Below are 20958 nucleotides of genomic sequence, written 5' to 3' on the forward strand. Positions count from 1 at the left end.
CAGGAACTCTTATTTTTATGACTATTAAACTATTCCTAGTAAGTTAACTTAGAAACATAATCATTTAGGTTGGAAAAGACCTTTAAGATCACTGAGTTGAACTCTTGATCCAGCATGGCCTAGCCCACCACTAAACCATGTCCCCAGGTGCCATATCTACATGTCTTTTAAGGACTTCCAGTCCTGGTGACTCAAACAGTGCCCTGGGCAGCCCATTCAAGCACTTAACAACCATTTTGGTGAAACCTAAACTTCCCCTGGCACAACTTGATGCCATTCCCTCTCACCCTATCACTTGTTTTACTTGGTGAGAGTTTTAGACAGAGATAACGAACCTCCCTGAGCCTCCTTTTCTCCAGGCTAAACACCCCCAGCTCCCTCAGTTGCTCCTCACAGGACCTGTGCTCCAGACCCTTCCTCAGCTCCTCTGCCTTTCTCTGGACACACACCAGCACCTCAATGTCTTTTTTGTAATGAGGAGCCCAGAACTGGACACAGGATTTGGGGTGCAGCCTTGGCAGTGCTGAGTACAGGAGGATGATCACTGCCCTGGTTCTGCTGGCCACACTATTGCTGATCCAGGCCAGGAAGCCATTGGCCTTCTTGGCCACCTGGGCACAGCTGGCTCATACTGTAGACCAGCACTCCCAGGTCTTTTCCAGCCACTCTTTCCCCGGCCTGCAGCACTGCCTGAGGATATTGTGACCCAAGAGCAGGGCTCAGCACTTGGCTTTGTTGAACCTCAGCCCATAAATCCAGCCTGCCCAGATCCCTCTGCAGAGCCTTCCTGCACTCCAGAAGATCAACACTGGCCGAACTTGGTGCCATCCATGAACTGACTTGAGGGTGTATTTGATTCCCTCATTCCAGTTCTGAGCCCTGTGGAGTACCACTGGTGACCATCTACCAGAAGGGTGTAAATCCATTTACCACCACTCTGGGCCCAGCCATTTTTTAACCTAGCAAAGAGCCCACCAACTCAAGCCATGAGCAGCCAGTTTCTCTAGGAGAATGCAGTGAGAAACAGTATCAAAAGCTTTACTAATGTCCAGGTAAACAATATCCACAGCCTTTCCCTCATCAACCCAGAGGGTCACCTTGTCACAGGAGACCAGTTTAGTTAGGCAGGACCTGCCTTTCATAAAGCCATGCTGCCTGGGCCTGATTTCACAACTGTTCTGTAGGTGCTGCAGCATGAGATGTGTAATGATCTGCTCCATAGCCTTCCCCAGAACTGGGGTCAGACTGATGGGCCTGTGACTCCCCTAATCTTCCTGGCCATTCCTGTAGATGGGCATCACATTGACTGATTTCCAGCCAGCTGTCATCTTCCTGATTACCCAGGACTGCTGGTAAATGATGGAAAGTAGCTCAGTGAGCACTTCCACCAGCTCCATCAACACCCTTGGGCAGACCCCATCAGCCCCATAGATTTGTGAGTGTTTAGTGTATCAGGTTGCTAACTCCTTCCCCTTGGATTACATGGGCTTCATTCTGCTCCCTACCACCACCATAACCTCTACGAAACTGAAGACATATGCAACGTAATTGCCAAATTTATGTTGTGAAGACAGAAAGTTACCACACCCATCACCCAGTATAGACAAAGAAAGAGGAATCTAGTAATTCTTGCAAACTTTCAGAACTTTTTTTTTTAAAATAAGAAATATTCTTCAGGGAAGACATCTCAAAACAAAAAACACATAAGCAACCTCCAAAAATGTCCAACAAATCCTTCATATACAAAGTACCAGCAGATATTTTGGGTTGGGGATTGTACAAAGCAGTTAGTACAACTTTGGAACTAGAACATATTCCAGCTACTTCAAACAGCGTATAGCCCAAATGATGATGTTCAGTCCTGTGTCCTCCTCATACTATGCATTAATACCTGATACATCAGGGAAAACATGAATTAATGACAGTGCTTGGAAACTTATGTGATGGCCACTTCAGACCTTTCTTTAAACTTACATTACGACTAAGAGTTTGAAAGAGAGAAATAAAAGAAAGCCTAAGAAATAAAGCAATTCCTGTCAGACTTCTGTGCCACCAGTTATTCAACTCAGCCTGTGAAATTTATTAGTTTTTCAGCACAAAATGAGAGGATATCATCAGCTTTCCTGTTTTTCATAGCCATCCTTTTCCCCAGCTGTTCTCAAAGCTTCAGACCGCACTTTTTTTTTTTTTCCCCTACCTCTGGGTGTGTAGCTGATCCAACAGAGGCCAGAAGATCCAGCATTGCAAGCATAGCACCAGGGTGAATAATGACTGCATCAGAGCTTTGCGTGGATGTGGGTCCTGTTTGGAGTTTCACATCAGCTATATTTTTCTGAGGGCAAACAGGAGGTGTTGAAACAGAATGATATGCGTGCCTGCAGGATAGAAAACATCCCATGATTACAACACCCAGCTGTTACGAGCTCTGCATTTTTCAAACAGCTGTAAAATTGTACTGGCCTATAGATATTACTCCCTTTTCCTTTCTCTTCCCTCAGCTAGACAGAACAAGTGTTCCTCTTCTCAAACCTGCTGGGCATGTTTCTCTAAAGCCAGAAAAGGTTTCAGTTTCTCAAATATTCTTGAACTTGCAAGTGTCTTCCCCAGGTTCCCCAGGTGCTACACAATTTCAAAACTTAAAAGAGCTCTTTTTTTATTGCCTCCCTCTTTTTATTCTAGTTGTAGCAGCAGCACACAACTGCAGTGTGCAACCTACCACTGCTCCTATTCTCTGGATATATGTCTCCCCATTTGATTTCCATTAGCAACTGATTATGAAATGTGCTATCAGAAAACTCAGCAATCTCTAATCAGCCTAGGAGAATAGAAGGGTGGTCTCTGTGTTTACTCATGCCAGCAATCTCTATGTTCTCAGTCTTTCCATAACTGCAATGGCAATTTCATTTTGTATTAATATGCTTTAGTCTGATCCAGGAAAAAGAGGATTTGACATGCTGACTTAGAACCAACCACTTGTCCTGAGAAATGCAGACATGTTCTTCATTTAAACTCTTGGGGATATCAGCTTGATGTCAGTCTTCTTTCAGCAAGGGTTTCAACACACAAACAGCATGAGCAGCTTACTGAACATATGCTTCCAAGATGATGCTTTAGAAGCAAAAGTGAGATCGAAAGACTCATGCTCACCACAAAAAAAAACCAAATCAAAACACACAAGAAACCTCCACAAGAAAAAAGCCCATAAACCCAAAAAAACCCCAACCCAAATCACCCGTAGCTCATGGTATTTATCATATACACTTATTTGTAAGAAGAAATAGAACAAACTCTGTGTAAGAATTTTGTTTTGATCACATATTGTCTTTTGTTTTACAGCTGAATACGGCAAAAGGAAAAGGGTTCCTTCTTATCAAATCAGTTGATAAAAAACAGGTATTTCCTCTCTTCTGTTCTCAGTGACAGAAATTTACTCAAACCCTGACCCTAACACAAGTTAAGACTTAGCGACTTGCTGTGCCTCACCCTTTAGACACTTCCAACAAGGTAATCTCATTCTCCTGGAAACAACTGGACATAGATGGGAGGTGAGGAAGGCTGCAAACACAATTCTGCCCTAAACACAGCCACCAAGCCCAATCCCCCAGCAAGAAATACAACTGTGGGGGAAGGCTGAGACATCAGATTATTCAGCCTAAGACAGGACAACAGGAACCACAGCAATCTTCTTGTGCTGGCTGGAAAATGGGTTCAATAAATAATGTTCCAATAAAAAGGTCCCACTGAAAAGCTTTGTGGCAGATCAGCAAAAACTTGGCACCTGAACAACCCAAGAGTACCATTCTAAAGAGAGTTTTTAAGAAAATTTAGATTACTGATGCTTCATTCAGCTCATTCAGCTAATGCTTACAGGAAACAGAAAATAATATGGCAATTATACTGAAACCAACCACTAAGAAAAAGATCTTCCTGAATTAATTTTACTAGTCTTTTTTACAAACACTGAAGCCATTAATTTTCCAAACTTCCCTGTCAGCCCCACCACCTATGGAAACATGTAGCAGGTAAGGAAAGCTTCCTTGTTTCTTCTAAAAATAAATGGAATTAAGAACAGTGTACCAACTGGTAATACTGAGAGATGTTATCTCAAGCCTCTGTCCTCTGTCCTGACTTACTGCAGCGATTGGAACACTGGTAATTGTTTCTTAAGCATCCTAAAAGCACAGCTCTTCATCTAAAGGAGAAAGCTGCAGCCTCTTTCCAATGTCACCTTGAGCATCTCACTGCAAGTTTTACAGGATGCTATTAAAAAAACTAAATATCCATTTATGTTTAAGAATTCTCTTCAGTCTAGTGAAATTCCATTCCTTAAAACATTCTGCCCACTTTTAAGTACAAATTTTAAGCACACTGGTCTGCACTTCACCTTGTAAGGTAAATTGTGAGGTTATAAAATGATAGTACATGAAGAGCATAACAAAAATATTGCTCAGTGTGAGTCACAAACACAAATATGATCCTGATCTCAAACCACCTGGACTGAAATATTCCATACAACTGAAAAGGCAGTACAGGCAATAGGCCTCCTGTTAGAAGTCTAAGGAAAAATTATCATCTTAAAGCATATATTATTGAAAGTTTTTCACAAATTTTAAAATACCTTCTATTTTTAGTTTTTCCATATAAGGAGTACTTGTATCAATTCAACAGGGAAAAAAACCCCAGTTTGTAAAGATATCTATACACAGAAAAAAGAAAACAGATCTTACAAAGTCTTCCCAAAGTATTAATTAAATGCTATAGTTCTACGGGTCAGGGTAGAACTTGCAATAAATTAATTTAGCCATGCTTCTCCATTCTTATATGACTCCTTTAAGGAAGAAGAAAAGAAGTGGATAACGGAAAAAGGCAGTGTATACACAATGACATGCATCTGTACGTCTAATCTGTCTAATGAAATAAAAAAATAAATTAAAGAAAAATTAAATCATATAACTTTGGTTCTATAATTAGCTACAATTCTTGATGAAAATTACAACAGCATTTTGATCTGGAAAGAAATAAGTTATATTTACTGTAGATAAACCCTCTGCATATCATTCCCCAAGAGTGATCACCATCCAAACTCTTTTAAAACAATGGCTAAAAATACTGCAAAGCCAAAGCTACATTCTATTCTCTACTTTAACCTGTCAGGACCAAAATATTCTAAAAAAAAAAAAAAAAAAAAAAGGAGAGAATGCCGCCAAAATTTACAACAATCAAAGAGTTGAAAAAGTTATAGTTCTTGATTCACACGTGCTGCAGGAATCCCACCTATTCTGCTTCCATAAAGAAGAACACTTGGACGGCAGCACTCCACATGGAAACACAGCTTTGAGAAGTGACAGACATGTCTGAGAGAGAATATTAGTGTATAAGTGCATCCAAAACTGTTCTAGACTGTGTGAGAAACCAGAACTGTGCTATTTTTGTTTATAAGAATTATTTGTGTGCACAATGTCTGCTTGCTCTTCTAGCCAAACAACAGAGCTCTCCCTCAGGCATCTGTCTTACAAGTCAAAAGGCAGAAAAACCAGGCCACAACAATAAGGGAGATCCCAGGGATGCAAAGCAAAGGGGACAGAAAACAATACGAGAAGAGCAAACACTTCTCTGGGAAGAGTCAACTTCGACAGAATCTGACCGTATCTGACATTTAGGAGGAGAAAAAAATAATATTGGACTACAAACCCCAAGCTGCTTATTTTTGAAAGCAGAAAGATCACAGCTACTGGCACTGAATTCACTAGGAATGACAAACATGATGCTGTGAGAAAGCAGACAGCTGTTCAAACAGACTTTTTGGAAAGCCTAGTTCTATTTTTTTACTTAAAACATGTTTTTCAGAAAAGATCTGAAAGTCACCCAGGCAAAATAATTATTTTCTGTCCACTTTTACTTTGAGTCTTACACGATTTGTTACAACCCAAAGGCCTTTTTTGTTTGAGAAAATTCATTCCAAAGGCACTTAACCCCAGCAAGTACCTACATTATTGTACTGGAGCTTACCTGAATTGCTGAAAGCACCCCACAGGAATAATGACTTTTTAAACAACCCAACCTTTACCTCGGGTTTTCAAGCAACTGCTTGCATTTTCAGTACTACGAAAAAACCCGAGGGAAGCCTAACATATCTATTCATATATAACCATATTTATAGTTTAATTTCCAGGCTGCGTCAGCCACCCATCTGGCACTCTTGTTCATCACTCCCTGGAATCAGCTCCTGTTTGGCAAGCACTGCTTGTGTTCTGCTGCAAGCCTTTGCATATCTGTGCGCTTGAATAATTCAGTGAACCTGAGCAGCCCTGCCAGCTACACCTGGGAGAACAGCAAACTGTAGCAAAGGGATGGGCAATCTGCAACACTAGAGGTTAATGCAGGGCTGAAGCTGTAAAGAGCCTCCATGGGAAATACTGTTTTCTTACATGTTTCTTCAGAGTAAATGACAGAGAAAATACTTCAGCAGCTAAGGTTTTTCTCTGTAAACTATAACATTTGTTCTTAAATGCCTCAGTGTCAGAAAAGAAAGAAAATGACAGTCTAAGAGGTTCTGGGTTACTGTGAGGGTGCCTTTGTCCAAGCCACTCTTTGTAGAATACCCAGGTATGACTTGGGCAACATCACTAACTAAAGAAAAAAGGTTCTCTTTACTAACCTGCTTTAGTATAAGCATTCCTTTCATATCAGTTTCCAAAAGCATCTTTGGTTGTTTTCCTTTGCACAATATTTTACATTCCAACCATAAAGCTTGATGGCATATCTTAACCAGTATACCATTCAAAAATGATGGTATTTTCTACACATGGCACCTGCATTTCAGATAACCCTGTGTCTTTTAAATGCCTTTTTAGCTTTCAAATGCAAATCTCTGTCTAACCTACATCTGTAGATAGTGAAGGGCTGCTCCCTTCCATGGGGACTCCAGGAAAAAATTTTTTGGCATTTGCACAAGCCTGTAAGTAACACTGTTCAGACAGTAACCTTTATTTAAAAAAAAAAAAAAAATGGAAAAAAAAAATTGAAACAAAGATTAAAATCTACCAGACACATTAAGATGCATAAGAAAAGACTGTAGCTTGGGAGTGAAAGTGGGTACTTGGATTTCTGAATTGAGCCATTTGTGCTTTCTTTCCAAACATTTTAATTCAGCATGTCTCTGCATCATTTTGGTAGTCAAGTATGGACAGTTTCATTCTTTCCTTTTTATTCTCTGCGATTACTAACAAATGAGCACCTTCACAAGCCATTCACCTTCCACCAAAAGTAAGCTTCCTTGAAAAATTAGTCAGGAAAAAAGAAATCCTTCTGTATTCATTGATCTACTAGCATAGTCTGAATGTCTTTAAACTGCTCCTGAGAGTGTAATATACATCTCCCTTAGATAATTTCTTTTACTAGGCTTTATTTGGTTTTGAAATACAAGCCTAACTTTAAGTGCTACGGGAATCTGGAGATGTCTCTAATCTCACCACCGCCTAGGGTTCACTATGAAACATGCCTTTACATTTTTTTATCCAGTAAATACACAAGTGAAAATGCACTCCTCAGAACAGCAACTTAAGAGTAACATCCCTCCCCCCAAAACTAAGAAACACAACAGCGAGAGAGAAAAATTGGAAAAAAGATCAGCTTCTTTTTGAAGGGTCGGTACCTTTTCCTGGACAAAGCTGGCGTACCCCAAGGAGAGGGGAGAGAAGTCTCATTTGTCAGGCAAGGAGGGATCTGTTCTGCACGACTACAGACAAAACAGACAGGGGTAGTACAGAGAGGTTAGAGAAGAAACCAGAGGCCATAAGCTTGTTAGTTTTACAAAAGCACCAATAAAATCATTACTTGGATCCATCCTTCAGAAACAACATGGATGACAAAGGACAAACTGAATGACAGCCTCAGGTGAACACACAGACATGAAAAAAGTACACAGGTCTTGTGGCTAGTGGCGTGATTGCACTGCTTATTCACTGTTCTGGTGAGATTTACTGATACCAACAAAGCTGAAAAATGTTCAACAGCACAATGTCAGAGGAGAAAGTAAAGCTTCAGTAAATTAGGTATAACCAGTAGGGTAAAAAATAAAGTCAATGTAAATTCAATAATGAAAGATGAACAGAAAATTTAAAGAAGGAAAAATCACTGAAAATAACAGCAAAAAAACCCAAACAACTTAGTGATGTATCTTCTGCAACATCACCATGGGATTTACTTACCCCATTGTTTCCTCATTCTCTACTGTTAGCCCATGTCAACTTCTACAGTATGAGTAACACATTCTCAATACCAACTGTCCTCCTGCTACCTGAATGCTTTAATAACGCTTTAAATGAGATCAAATAAACTGATTTCTGAAGCTGGCTTTTAGGTGAGTGTGTGAGAGTGTGAATGTGTGTTTGTGTGTGTGTTAGGGTGGGGTTTTTTGTTGGTTTGTTAGTTTTTAAAATTTTCTTTAAAGAAGAGAAAAGCATTAAGATCTGCTGCTTTGGGGGCAAGATGACAAATCTTATTAGAACAGGGTCACATGCAATCAAAGGTTGGGGTATAAATAGCTTCAAGGTCCCAGATATGAAGCTTAGGTCTCTGTTTTATGTTTTGTCCCTTAAATTGTGGGCAAAAACTGTTTTATGACAAGTCAATCTTCAATACATACTTCACAAAGGTTTGTTATCATTTTGAACCAACTTTAAGACACATTTCTGTTCATTTTGAGTCTCATTATAATTTAAATTCTAGTTGCTTAACTCTGGGACTGTTTCCTAGTTAAATTTAAAAAAACAACAATTTAGAGACTACCTAGAACTTTAAAGAACAAGCAAACCCATGTAAAACAAGATGTCAGTCTTATGTGCTAGCATGGAGAAAAAGAGGCATGGGGAAGGCCTTATCAGTCTCTAAAACTACTTGAGAGATGGTCATAGCAGTAGAACGTCCATCTCCTCTCCCAAATAACTAGCCAAAAAATCAAGAGGAAATGGCCTCAAGTTGAACCAGAGGAAGTTTAGATTTGACATTTAGAAAAAAATTTTTACCAGAAGGGTTATCAAGCATTGGAACAGGCTGCCCTCAGATGTAGCTGAGTCATCATCCCTGGGGGTCTTTAAAAGATGTATAGATGTGGCACTCAAGGACATGGTTTAGTGATTGACTTGGTAGTGCCGAAGTTACAGTTAGACCTGGTCTTAAGAGTATCTTCCAACTACAATGATCATATGTTTCTAAATTAATCTTGGTATTATTTAATCATTTACTTTAAAGCTCCGTATCAAATGAAACATGAAGTTAAGATATGACATTCAACAAGCAAATTTTCATTTCACTTAATAAAAGCATAAAAATCTAATAGTTCTAATGATGATAATGTAGCTTGTCAGCCAATCAACCAATAGGTTGCTTCAACACATCAAATATAACCATGAACTGATTTCTCTGTCTTAACTGCTGCCACAATAAAACATCCAACATCAGAGAGAACGCTGCACACCCTGGAGAACACCAGCAAGCTAAGTCATTATTTAGTCAGATGCTGATACCGTATCCTCCTCTCAGTGGAGTGAAGGAAGAAAGAAGTAGATTAAAATGGAAAAACAAAAGCTTGCAATGAAGATATCTGAAGAGAACTATTTTGAGGAACACCGGTGTAGGGCAGGAAGAGAAGATGAAAGAAAACAAATGAAAAAAAAAAGCGAAGTTCATACCTGTCAAAAGAATCTGTCGCTACCTTGTAGAGGTAAATAAAAAGCTTGCTGCAGTGTCTTAGAGTAGGTGATACAGAATCCAGGGATATTAGGTCATCATCCAAAAGTCTTTGAAACAGTTGTGTATTTGAAGGGAAGACATTCAAAGGACTTATTTTCCTCAAGTCTGAGAAGCAGCCAAGTAATCGAACAGCATCTGCCAGTTTTTCATACTGGATCTCTGTCTTGAAGAAGTGAGAGTTGGCTGGCTCGTAGCGCATTGCTGCAGTCAATGTGCAGAACACAGTGTGAAGCAGTTCAAACACTTGGTTCTGGTTTACTTTTTCCCAGCCATTCTTAGGTGGAGAGCACAAAGATCTTTCCATGGCAACGAGTAAAGATGTGACATACACAAATCCACCGACTTTCCTAAAAACAGTTCTTGTGCGGTGACTCTCTCTCAGCACCAAGAGCAGGGCCTGTGGACAAAACAAACAATCAAAACAGGGAAACAATAGCAACAACAAGCAGCGGCATTACAAACAGCTTGCAAAAAGGTCGAACATTTTTGTCCACAAAACATTGTTGTGCTAGCAAAATCCTCGTGTTATTTGTCAGAATTTGGTAATGCCTGAAGTCTCTGAAGATCAACTCTGTATTACAAAAATTCTCATACTCAAAAGTTTACAAAATAAAGAAAAAGAGCAGGGGGAAAAGCAGAACATTGCCCCTTATTTAGAAATAAGACATCACCTTCCAACAGAAAAGACTTGACCAAGCCCAGAATGGAACCCTAAATTGTCAGGTAATTCTCTTAATAATGAGGTAGAGAATATCTGTGTTAGAAAGGAATCCTCTCTGCCATCACATTTCATAAACAATTTCAAACAAGAGCAGGCAAATGACTTCTTGCAGCAATGAGAAATCTAAACCTTGGGGGTATCGTAAAATTCTCCTAGAAATCAACAACGTGGAAGCACCTGGCAGCCATGAAGCCACTCAAATATAACAACTCAGTTAGCAAATTCAGGCAGTAAAAATTAGCTAAATAAGCCCACTTGTTTTTAGCTTTCCTCTATAAATCTCTGAATCTAGACTGAGAATATATTTTAAGAGTTTCTGTTCAAAAATAAGCCATAGAGAAACAAAAGTGGATAAAACCTTACTTGCTGAACAAATAATTGCAAAGCCATAGTATAAACAGCAGAAAATACATGAACTTAGGTACTAGAGAATAATTCTCATTATCTAAGAAATCAGGGGGTGGAGAAGCCCCTCCACACAGCCAAAAACAAACAAAAAGAGCACCTGTCAGGGGAAGTTTTATCCACATGTGAATACAGAATATAGAAGAAAAAAGCCTCCGGACAGAAAGCATCATTAACAACAGAAAAATGTTCTTGATAGAGAAAAATAGGCCAGGGTGAATTTTCCATGACCACAAGTTTACTTCTTCAGAAACAGGCTGCTTTTTTAAGCACACAGAAGATGGGTAGTGAAATAGCAAGACTGTCATTCCTCTGAAGGCAGTATCTCCTTTCCTGACAAACTTGAACAAACAGTAAGAGACACATCACCACACAGTTCTGGGCTGTCAGTTCCACAACCAAAACTGAGAACAGCACCAACGGAAGACAAGTACAACAGGTCAAGGGAAAGACAGAAATCCTGATTTTCTGTTAAATCCTCTGGGGAACTGCAATATCTTTCCTCTCCCCTTAAGTATGGTGAATAACATATGCTCAAAAATCACTGAAGACTTTAATAGACACTACACAATAAACGAATATTTTCATTACTAGCTTTCCTTTCTCTCTTTTGAAATATTATGACACTGTTCATCTGCCAGAGAAATTCTACAGTTCCTTTGAACAGAGATGAACCTAGATGTATGAGCTGTCAATTAAGATTCATTTGCTTTGTACTATTTGCCCCAGCTTTTCTACCGTAAAATAAATCAGTATTTTGTCGATTTAAAAAAGTAACATTAGCTCCTCTGAGAGGAAATTGTGGGTCTAGATTAGCAAACAAAACACCTAATACAACAGGAAACAGACAGGAGTTTTCTCGCTTCTTTTTCCACTCCCAGACTTACTTTCTTACTATTCCACTATTTTGCTTAAGCAAGCAAGTTCCTCAGCTTGTGATCATTACAATTTGTGATCTTCTACTGTGATCATTACAATTTGCATTTATATTAATTATTTCAGCATTCATAGATACAAATTGGTAAAGTAACATGCCACAGAAAATGCAAACCAGTGCTGAAAATAAATGTATGTTGCTTGCTTGCACTTTTTCCCATATGTATTCCCATTATTTTTAACTGAATAAGACCCCACCAGGAAAAATTATCATAACTAGAGAACATCATTTTCTATCCACAAAAGTGATGATGCTAAAAACATACTCTCCGGTTCTGAAGCCTACCATGGATAGATGATAAAAAATACATATATTGGATCCAGGTTTTTTTATTTCAACTCCAGAGAGAATCTACATAGAGTAGCTTAACACCAACCATCCAATCCAACTCAATCCAATGCCCTTCTCAGTGTTTTCTCTCTTGAAAGCACACCTTAGGAGCAGGAGCGCTGAAGAAGAACCCTTCACCTACCCTTAGGATGTCGGTCTTCAGCTGCAGTTCTGTAGGTGGAGCTGAGTGCATGAGTCCCAGCAGAGTGCCCATATCGTCCTCTCCACTGGGTGACAACACCAGCTGCTGGATGATCATCAGGGCGTGCTGGCGGCACTGAGGATACTTCACAATGTTGTGCACACATCTGGCACCACCAAACTCCCTGAAAATGCCTGCTCGGAAAGAGGGCAGCAGGGTCAGTGCTTTAACAGTAAGCAAAATATAACCGGTGGCAAATAATGACAACAAAACACAAAGGTGGTCATTTTCATTTCTACAGAATGAAGGGCAGAGTTTTAGCTCTATAGATGTGTAATGATTTACTACTATTTCTTTCCCCTAACACAAATAAAAATAGAACTTCAATGTCTTCTGACAAAATTTTTTCACTAAAGGCATTGTGTACAAGGATGGAGGTCAGCTCTAAGTATTTCCTCAATAATTGTTACTCCAACAGCAGTTACTCTTTCCATGCTAGAGGCAAAAGGGTCTCAGGATGAAATAAAAGATTTACCAAACCCTCCATATTTTGTCAAGACCATATACTGTTCTGGTTTAGGGTAGTGTTTATCACAGAATAATCACAAAATGACCAGGTTGGTAGAGACCTTCAAGAACATCAAGTCCAATCCAGCCCTAACACTTCAACTAGACTATGGCACCTCCCCAGGCAAACCATTCCAACACTTCATCACCCTTTCTGTAAAAAAACTTTTTCCTAATATCCAACCTATATTTTTCTTGGTGCAGCTCAAGACTGTGTCCTCTCATTGTCAGCTGCTGCCTGGTGAAAGAGTCCAATCCCCACCTGACTACAGCCACCTTTCAGGAAGTTGTAGAGAGTGATCAGGTCACCTCTGAGTCTCCTTTTCTCCAGGCTAAACAACCCCAGCTCCCTCAGACATTCCTCATAAGGCTTGTGTTCCAAACCCTTCACCAGCCTTGTTGCCCTCCTCTGGAACCCACTCAAGCGTCTCAACGTCCTTCCTAAACTGAGGGGCCCAGAACTGGACACAGCACTCAAGGTGCGGCCTCACTAGTGCTGAGTACAGGGGAAGAACGACCTCCCTGCTCCTGCTGGCCACACTACTCCTGATACAGGCCAGGATGCCATTGGCCTTCTTGGCCACCAGGACACACTGCTGGCTCATGTTCAGCTTGTGGCTGTGGACCAGTACCCCCAGGTCCCTTTCCACCTGAGCACTGTCCAGCCACACGGTCCCCAGTCTATAATGCTGCAGGGGGTTTTTGTGGACAAAATGCAGGACTTGGCACTTGGATCTATTAAGCTTCATCCCCACTGGACTCTGCCCATCCATCCAACTGTTCCAGGTCTCTCTGCAGAGCCCTCCTCCCTTCCAATGGATCAACACATACTTCCTGCTTAGTGTCATCTGTAAATTTACTAATGAAAGACTCAATGCCCTCATCTATGTCATCAATAAATATATTGACCAGAACAGGCCCCAGCACAGACCCCTGAGGAACACCACTGGTGACTGGCCCCCAGCTGGATGCAGCACCATTCACCACCACTCTCTGGGCCCGGCCATCCAGTCAGTTCCTAACCCAGCACAGAGTGCTCCTGTCCAAGCCATGGGCTGCCAGCTTCTCCAGGAGTGTGCTGTGGGAGACGGTGTCAGAGGCCTTGCTGAAGTTCAAATAGACACATCCACAGCCTTTCCTGCATCCACCACGTGGGTCACCTGGTCATAAAAGGAGACCAGGTTGGTCAAACATGACCTGTCCCTCCTAAACCCATGCTGGCTGGATCTGATGCCCTGGTCATCCTGTGAGTGATGACACTCAGTATAAACTGCTCCATTACCTTGCTGGGCACTGAGGTCAGGCTGACTGGCCTATAATTACCAGGGTCCTCCTTCCTACCCTTTCTGTGAATGGGCATCACATTGGCCAGCTTCCAGTCATCCAGAACCTCACCAGTGAGCCAGGACTGTTGGTAAATGATGGAGAGCAGCTTCACAAGCTCTTCTGCCATCTCCCTCATCACCCTGGGATGGATCCCATCTGCTCCCATAGATTTATAAACATTCAAGCTGCTCAGCAGTTCTCTGGCTGCCTTCTCCTGGATAATAGGGGGGCCATTCTGCTCTCTGACACCATCTACCAACCCAGCAGGACAGTTGGCCTGAGGACAAGCCATCTTCCCACTAACGACTGAGGCAAAGAAGGCATTGAGCACTTCCGCCTTCTCATCTGAGGTTACTAAGTTTTCTTTATCTTACATTTAGCAATTACCTAAATGCAATATGAACTGAAAATGTAACTGGGCTGTTTCTGGATAGGAGCACTGTTTGAGAAGTGGTTCAGTCTATCCATATCATTTGTAAGATTCTACAGAAGACTTTTTGTGGCAAGACCTATCTCTGTAGAGATTAAGCTTAAGTCAAACAATGGCTTTCGTGCTTACTGGCTACTGCCAGTAAGCATATAACCAAAAATTATATGAAAATTCTGAAGACATTACAAACAGCAAAGTTTGGCATATATAATGTGTGTTTAGTACAGTGTCAGCAGCTAGGGCATTGCCCTATGTTACTGAAGATGAAAACTGACAGGGGAAATGGATCAATGCTGCATTACTGCATCAAAAGGGATGATTTTCCATGTGACTATAAACTCTAAGTTTAAACAGTTTAAATGACCAAGTTCAGGACTAACAAGTTGGTTCCCTCCAACATATATATATACAAACACTAATCCTACTATCCATTTCCTGTCTCCTGCTTTCTCTGATGTCCTTTGGATCAGAGATGGAATCAGTGCAAAACGAGAGGCCTCAGACCTTGAGACAGGTAAGTTTGTTGCACCCCTTCACAGGTAAAGCCCATCTCCTTTGTGGTCAGGTTTTCACAGAGACTGAGGTAACATTTTTTATTTCTCTCACTCTCAGTGTAGGTTCTCAGTTATCTGGTGAACCTGTGTGGTTCTGGACACCCAGATTTCCTGTTGAAATGTAGTTAGCAGTTATGCAATACTCTGAAAACCTTATCAGAGACATTGGTTTAAGATCAGAAACCAAGCACTGAATGTGGTATGAATCACTGCAAGGCTGTGCCTACTTATGCTTCTGTGTTGACCTATAACTCTGCTGGCCTCTGTACACATCCCAGTACAGACAGTACAGCAAAACTTTTTGAGAAATAGTTTCTCAGCTCCCCCTGTATGGTCTATCCTGCTCCTGAACTGGGAGAAGAGCTACTGATGAATTGAGGCCCTTGAACTCTCCAAGATTCCTCAAAAACATCTGTGGCATCAACCCAAAGTGCTGATGTTTTTATACTCCTTTTGTTGTTTCTCCAGTGCATATTCAGAGGTTAAATCAGTCCTGAGAAGCAGCAAGGAGGTCCTGGTGGCTGATTGATGCTTCCTAGGTGAGGTCAGGGATGCCATCTAATAGTGGCCAAAGATTTGTTACAATGCAGGTGGACACCACCATGGTTCCAAAATCACTAAGTCTTCATTAATGAAGCATAATACAAAACTGCCTGAGTTAGAAAAGGACAATTTTAAAAGAGCCCTGTTTGTACCTACTGACTGGGAATAACTCTTTAAAATGAAAAAACATCTTTAACTAAAGATACAGGCATTACATTAAGTAGACATGACACTGTGAACACTGAACCATATTTCTAATTATATGCTTAAATTTTTAAATATCCAGTGTTACAAGCACTGCTATTATAGAACTCTTTATATTACTTATTAGATTACTACTGTTACAGAACTGTTGAAGAGTGATGGGGTCTGGTGTTTGCCTTCAAGTAAACAATACCAAAGAAATTTAAGTTAAACACTATCTTGTTCTCCTTTATTTTATGCACTCTAGGTTATGCTGTCTCTTCTCTTTGCTGGGAAAACTTGGCCAGAGAGAAAGTGTATTTCAGTGTATTTGTAAACTGGCCTGAAGACAGAAAGCCAAGACATGACTTTCTGAGCTATTTTTTTATACATATCTTTACTCACCTGCATTTGTGTTTGATCCTTGTAGTAGTACTGTCAGGGTCTCCATAACCAATAAAGCCAAGTGCTTTTGGTCCTCAAATGAACTGTTTCTTGAATCCACTACAAAAAAATTTCAAAAGCTAAAGTCACAGAAAATATCTCTCTTTTCAGAGATGCTTCTTGATACTTTCCACCAACACTTTTATTTTCCTCGCTTCCCCAGAGAGCATGCAGCCCCACCATTTTCCAAAGCAAGTTGAGATTTAGTCTACACATGCATTCCTGGGAAAGCTTAATCATGAATCATATTAAAAGTTAATTTTATAAAGACAAGAATTTGAACAGAAGTTTTAGAGCACTGCAAGCTCCACTGTGAGTGCCTGACATGGTAGCTATTGTTTCTTCAAGCCACAAAACTACACCAGCTGAAGATTAACTGCATCTGTTCTTGTTCAGTCTTCAGTACTTGAAAAGAGAAATTCCACACAAAAGCCAGAAAACTGCACTCAGATAATTACAGCAAATGTGCTGATTGCTCAACAGGCATAACAGACCAACACTGCAAGTGACATAGTACACACAGAGTAACACTCCAGGAAAAACAGTGGGGTTTTGGTTATTTTAAATTACTCCAATAAAAAGTAAACCCCAACACAAGGACACATGCACCCAGATAGCACCCTGATTAGATGACAGTTTTGTCCATTTATTTACAGGAACATAATGTGTTTTTCAATGGAGTTGAGGGGAACAAAGCTTTCTAACCAACCTACAGCTATCACTCAGTAATGAAGCTTCATACAATTAAACTCAAGTGAAACATCCAGCAGTTGTTGTTAAAAATTAAGTGGCACTGATGCACACAAGCTCAATTGCAGTTTGAATGAAGAATGTAAAAAAAATTGTTTGTGTGTGCATGTATGCTCCTACGGCACGTGGCAGAGCCTGCTTTGCAGGCCTAGCAGCTGTGCAGCTTATCTGGGATGCTCCAGTCTACAGATAACTGATCTTAATTTACTTTTGTTAGTGCTTAGAAAAATGTAGACCCAGCTTATAAAAGTCTCCTATTAAGAGTTCAGATATGCACTCTATAGTATTTTTTCAAAGCTGGGGCTAAACACGAAGGTACAAAGTACTTTTTGTTAGGAAGAACACTGATGCTATGTATTGCTCCTTTGCTTTTTTCATATTAAGTAGCAAATATTGAACCAGTACATCAAAAAAAACATTTAAAAAGGAAAATACGAGCTCCATCTACTTTGCATTCGTACAGCATCATTCATTAAAGTAAGCCTCAAGCTTCTCTTATGAAACTGAGAGAAGGAATTTCAATGAGCTTTCAAGATGGCACAGCAGTCCTCAGCAGAATTCAGCCCTTGAGGTACGTGTTCAGACTCTTTCGTTTTTCTTAAATGCTGGACTCCATTATTTCCAGCCAAAAAAGACAAGTATTAGAAAAATGGAAAAGGACACACTACCTTGATCATTCAGTGCCTGAGTGGGATCTTTCAAAAGGGCTGCATATTTATGAAGAAGATTTACCATCACCTCCAGAAGACCCACTTCCCTGAAGACATCCTTAAAGATGTAGTCATGACGGGTGAACTTCAGGAGTGTCTTCGTGGCAATGATGCTACACTGAAAAGAAGTGCTGGATTTTAAAAGGATGCTCACACTGATCAGTTCTTTACAGGGTATGTAATTCAAGCTGAAGACAACCAATTCCAGCATCTCGAAGTATTTGGTCTGCACTTCTGGAAGTTTAGGAATTTTCTCTGCAAACTGAGACAATGTGTGCTGCGATTCCAAAATGAAGTAGTTGGCATTGTCCGCCATATAAATATTCGTGATGGCATCAAGGATGATTTGTGCTAGATAGTTGGTTTTTGCTCTCAAAAATGCATTCTGGAGGACAGAAAAGGCTTGAATATTCCTCACACTATGACCTAAATAAGGAAACAAAGTGGGATGGGAGGAAAAAAGGAAAGAGAAAGTTCTTAATCATCATAAACAATGAATACTTTTAATAATGATCCATACATTTTAATAAGTAGGAATAAAATAACAGTGTATGATGTCACTTTTAATAAAAAAAAATATCACTAAAACTAACTTCAAAAAAGCCTCTGTACAACCACTTACATTGCAAATTCCACAACTTTCTTTAGGATGGCATCTTCATCTTTGACAATTAGAGTTTATGTAAGCAACTAAAGATGCTGATCAAAGATAATTTCTTTAAAATAGATAAGTACACTGATTTAGTGTTAAAATGTATGTGTGATACAGTTCTAGAGACAAAACAAAGCCTGCCCATCATGTACCCAGGCCATAGGAGAACTCACTATATCAACAGTGATATGTTCTGTATTCCGTAATGCAGAATGCAATCCCTGCAGATGGGAATAAAAAAAGCTTTGGCAGAGTCCAAAACCATTAACAATTAAGGAATTAAAACACAGGGAAAGAGTTGTAAAGCACAAAGTAGCTCTAATACTAGCACACAAACATCTCACATCTTTGAAGCTCAGTCACATTTCTTCTTGTAAATACCTTCAAGTTGATTAAAATCTCATTAATTCCACTAAAGAATGCATCATTTATGAGCGCTCCCCAAATTTTTCTATGGGCAGATATTATTCTTTTTCTACTCAAAAGATGCCTTAAATTCAACTTTTTAAACTTCTGTAGGAACAGTACAAGACACGGTGGACAGATCCCATGATACAAAAAACAGTAAAAAAAACTAAAATGAACAATCAAGAGTGAGAACTTTAAAGACATTCTAAACAAAGCATTTAGGATGTTTAAGAATAAGAGCTTATTTTATTTTTTTCAAATAAAAGTATATGGAAACTGTTAACCTGATATGAAAACCCTTTCATAAACAAAAAATTCTTATTTATTACATATTCTCTATGGACACTACTCCATTTTTGTAAACTAAGCTGTCCAGTTGAACAGTAAATTCAATTATCTTCATGCCTAGCCTCCCCACCTTCCATGTCTGTATTTCTCCAGAAGGCAATAGAAAACTCCCTTGTAAATGAACATGGAACAATTTCACATCTGCAAGAATATTAGTTACATTATGAGTCACACTAAGTTGTTTCTGAATGGACTTCTTTACATGCTTTCTTTATTATGAAAAATGTTCAGATGAGGGGATTCAGAGCTTATTAAATGTGACAGGAACATAGTAGTGTCAGATATAACTATTTATATCCTAGGTTAGCATCAACAGTTGTTCCAGGCAATCAAGCAGATTAATAAATTATTTTTGATTATTAGGAGGACCCCTGAAGAAACCAAATTCTAACCAGCTCTTCAGAGTTCAAAAATGAAAAGGATTTAAATAGGAGTAATTGATAAAATGAGTAAATTAAGAAAACACATTCTTCATAAAAAGACGATTTGCCAACATTATGAAAAGCAGGTAAAAGGAACAGAGATGTCCTGACAAATACCACAAAGTTAAAAAACTCTTTTGCAGATTGCAACAGACCATGGTTCTCTCATAATATTGTATCAGAAAAGCTGATTAGCCTAAAAAAAAAATAATATTATTATCAAAACACAGAGAAATTAAACTCTGAGTGTTCACCTCCTTTCTCTATTTAGTGCAAAAGAAAAAACAATTCCTAAGAACAATGAACTCTCTCTATACCAGAGAAAGGAAGTCACCATCCATGGAACCTAGGATGTACATTCATTAGCCTATGAATCTGTTAATGCAATCTTGTAACAAACTTTTCTTGTGCAATGGTATATCCCATAAAATGTTCAACAAACTAGCTCTACTGTCACTATTAAATTCCAAATTCCTTAGTTACATACAAGACTAACCTGAATTTCAACTTTAGGCACAGGATATGAAACAAAAGCTTATTTTTATACAACCCTATCTCCCCCAAGACTTCCTCAACCTTATCTCCAAATCGTAACTGACTGTGGTTTCAAGTGCACCACACATTCTATCATTCTGATCACACTGGTAATGAAATAACAGATTTCAGCTCACAAGTTACATTTGCCTCAGCTGACAAAAGCCAACAGCAAACTGGGATGGGGGAAGGATTAGCACATCATCCTTTCTTATCAGTTCAGTAAGAGCAGCTTAAAAACACCATAAATCAAATCAGTGCATATCTCCAATAAGATAATCTCTTCAAATCTCCATGTAGAAAACTAAGCTTTGCAGTGAAGAGGCTGGACCTGTTCTTAAAGCCAAAACCCCTAAGCTTTCTTCTTGGGGTACCAACAACAAAATAAAATCTTTGAGACCAAAATAATTGAGTATTTGATACACAATCTTAGATAAAGAACCTAGACTCGGCTGCAAAGGGTTTGTGCAATATACAGCTGTTCTTTATCTTGTTGTCTGCATTTAGAACAACAAAAAAGCAAACAGAGAGAGAAAGAAAGCAGACTCACCTTTGCCTGCAGGCTGTGGGACTGCAAATCCAGGTAGCAGGAAAGGTACTCCTGTGGTAACACCAGCTGGCTTTAATTCGTTGACACCGTATGTTGTTAAGGAAGTTATCAAATTCACTAAGTCCTTCAAAGCATCCTTAGATTCAGCTTCTTTTGCTTGTTCTAATCTAAAGAAAATACAATAGGATCAAGTTAGCAGCAGTTGAGTTTATCTGAACTCAAATCACTTTAGTAAGATCTGTTTTATCC

General features: G+C 39.5%; 1 protein-coding gene across 10 annotated transcripts in view; it reads right to left on the reverse strand.

The window, feature by feature from the left end:
• Window positions 1-20958, reverse strand: part of WDFY3 (WD repeat and FYVE domain containing 3) — a 157418-nt gene that overhangs the window by 61123 nt on the left and 75337 nt on the right. For 8 of the 10 annotated variants that reach the window (XM_088056911.1, XM_088056917.1, XM_088056918.1 and 5 more), the window contains 7 exons: window positions 20710-20876; window positions 17754-18221; window positions 16297-16395; window positions 12289-12482; window positions 9693-10150; window positions 7655-7738; window positions 2198-2375 (listed from right to left, as the gene is read on the reverse strand). In XM_088056911.1, the coding sequence (XP_087913037.1) occupies window positions 2198-2375; window positions 7655-7738; window positions 9693-10150; window positions 12289-12482; window positions 16297-16395; window positions 17754-18221; window positions 20710-20876 (1648 nt within the window). The remainder of the gene's footprint in view (window positions 1-2197; window positions 2376-7654; window positions 7739-9692; window positions 10151-12288; window positions 12483-16296; window positions 16396-17753; window positions 18222-20709; window positions 20877-20958) is intronic. The other 2 variants (XM_014254763.2, XM_088056915.1) reach the window with 1 other exon arrangement.

The sequence above is a fragment of the Pseudopodoces humilis genome, chromosome 6 (genome assembly GCF_049639895.1).
Source record: "Pseudopodoces humilis isolate 2021_Gansu_Grassland_sample_001 chromosome 6, ASM4963989v1, whole genome shotgun sequence".
NCBI classification, from domain to species: Eukaryota; Metazoa; Chordata; class Aves; order Passeriformes; family Paridae; genus Pseudopodoces; species Pseudopodoces humilis.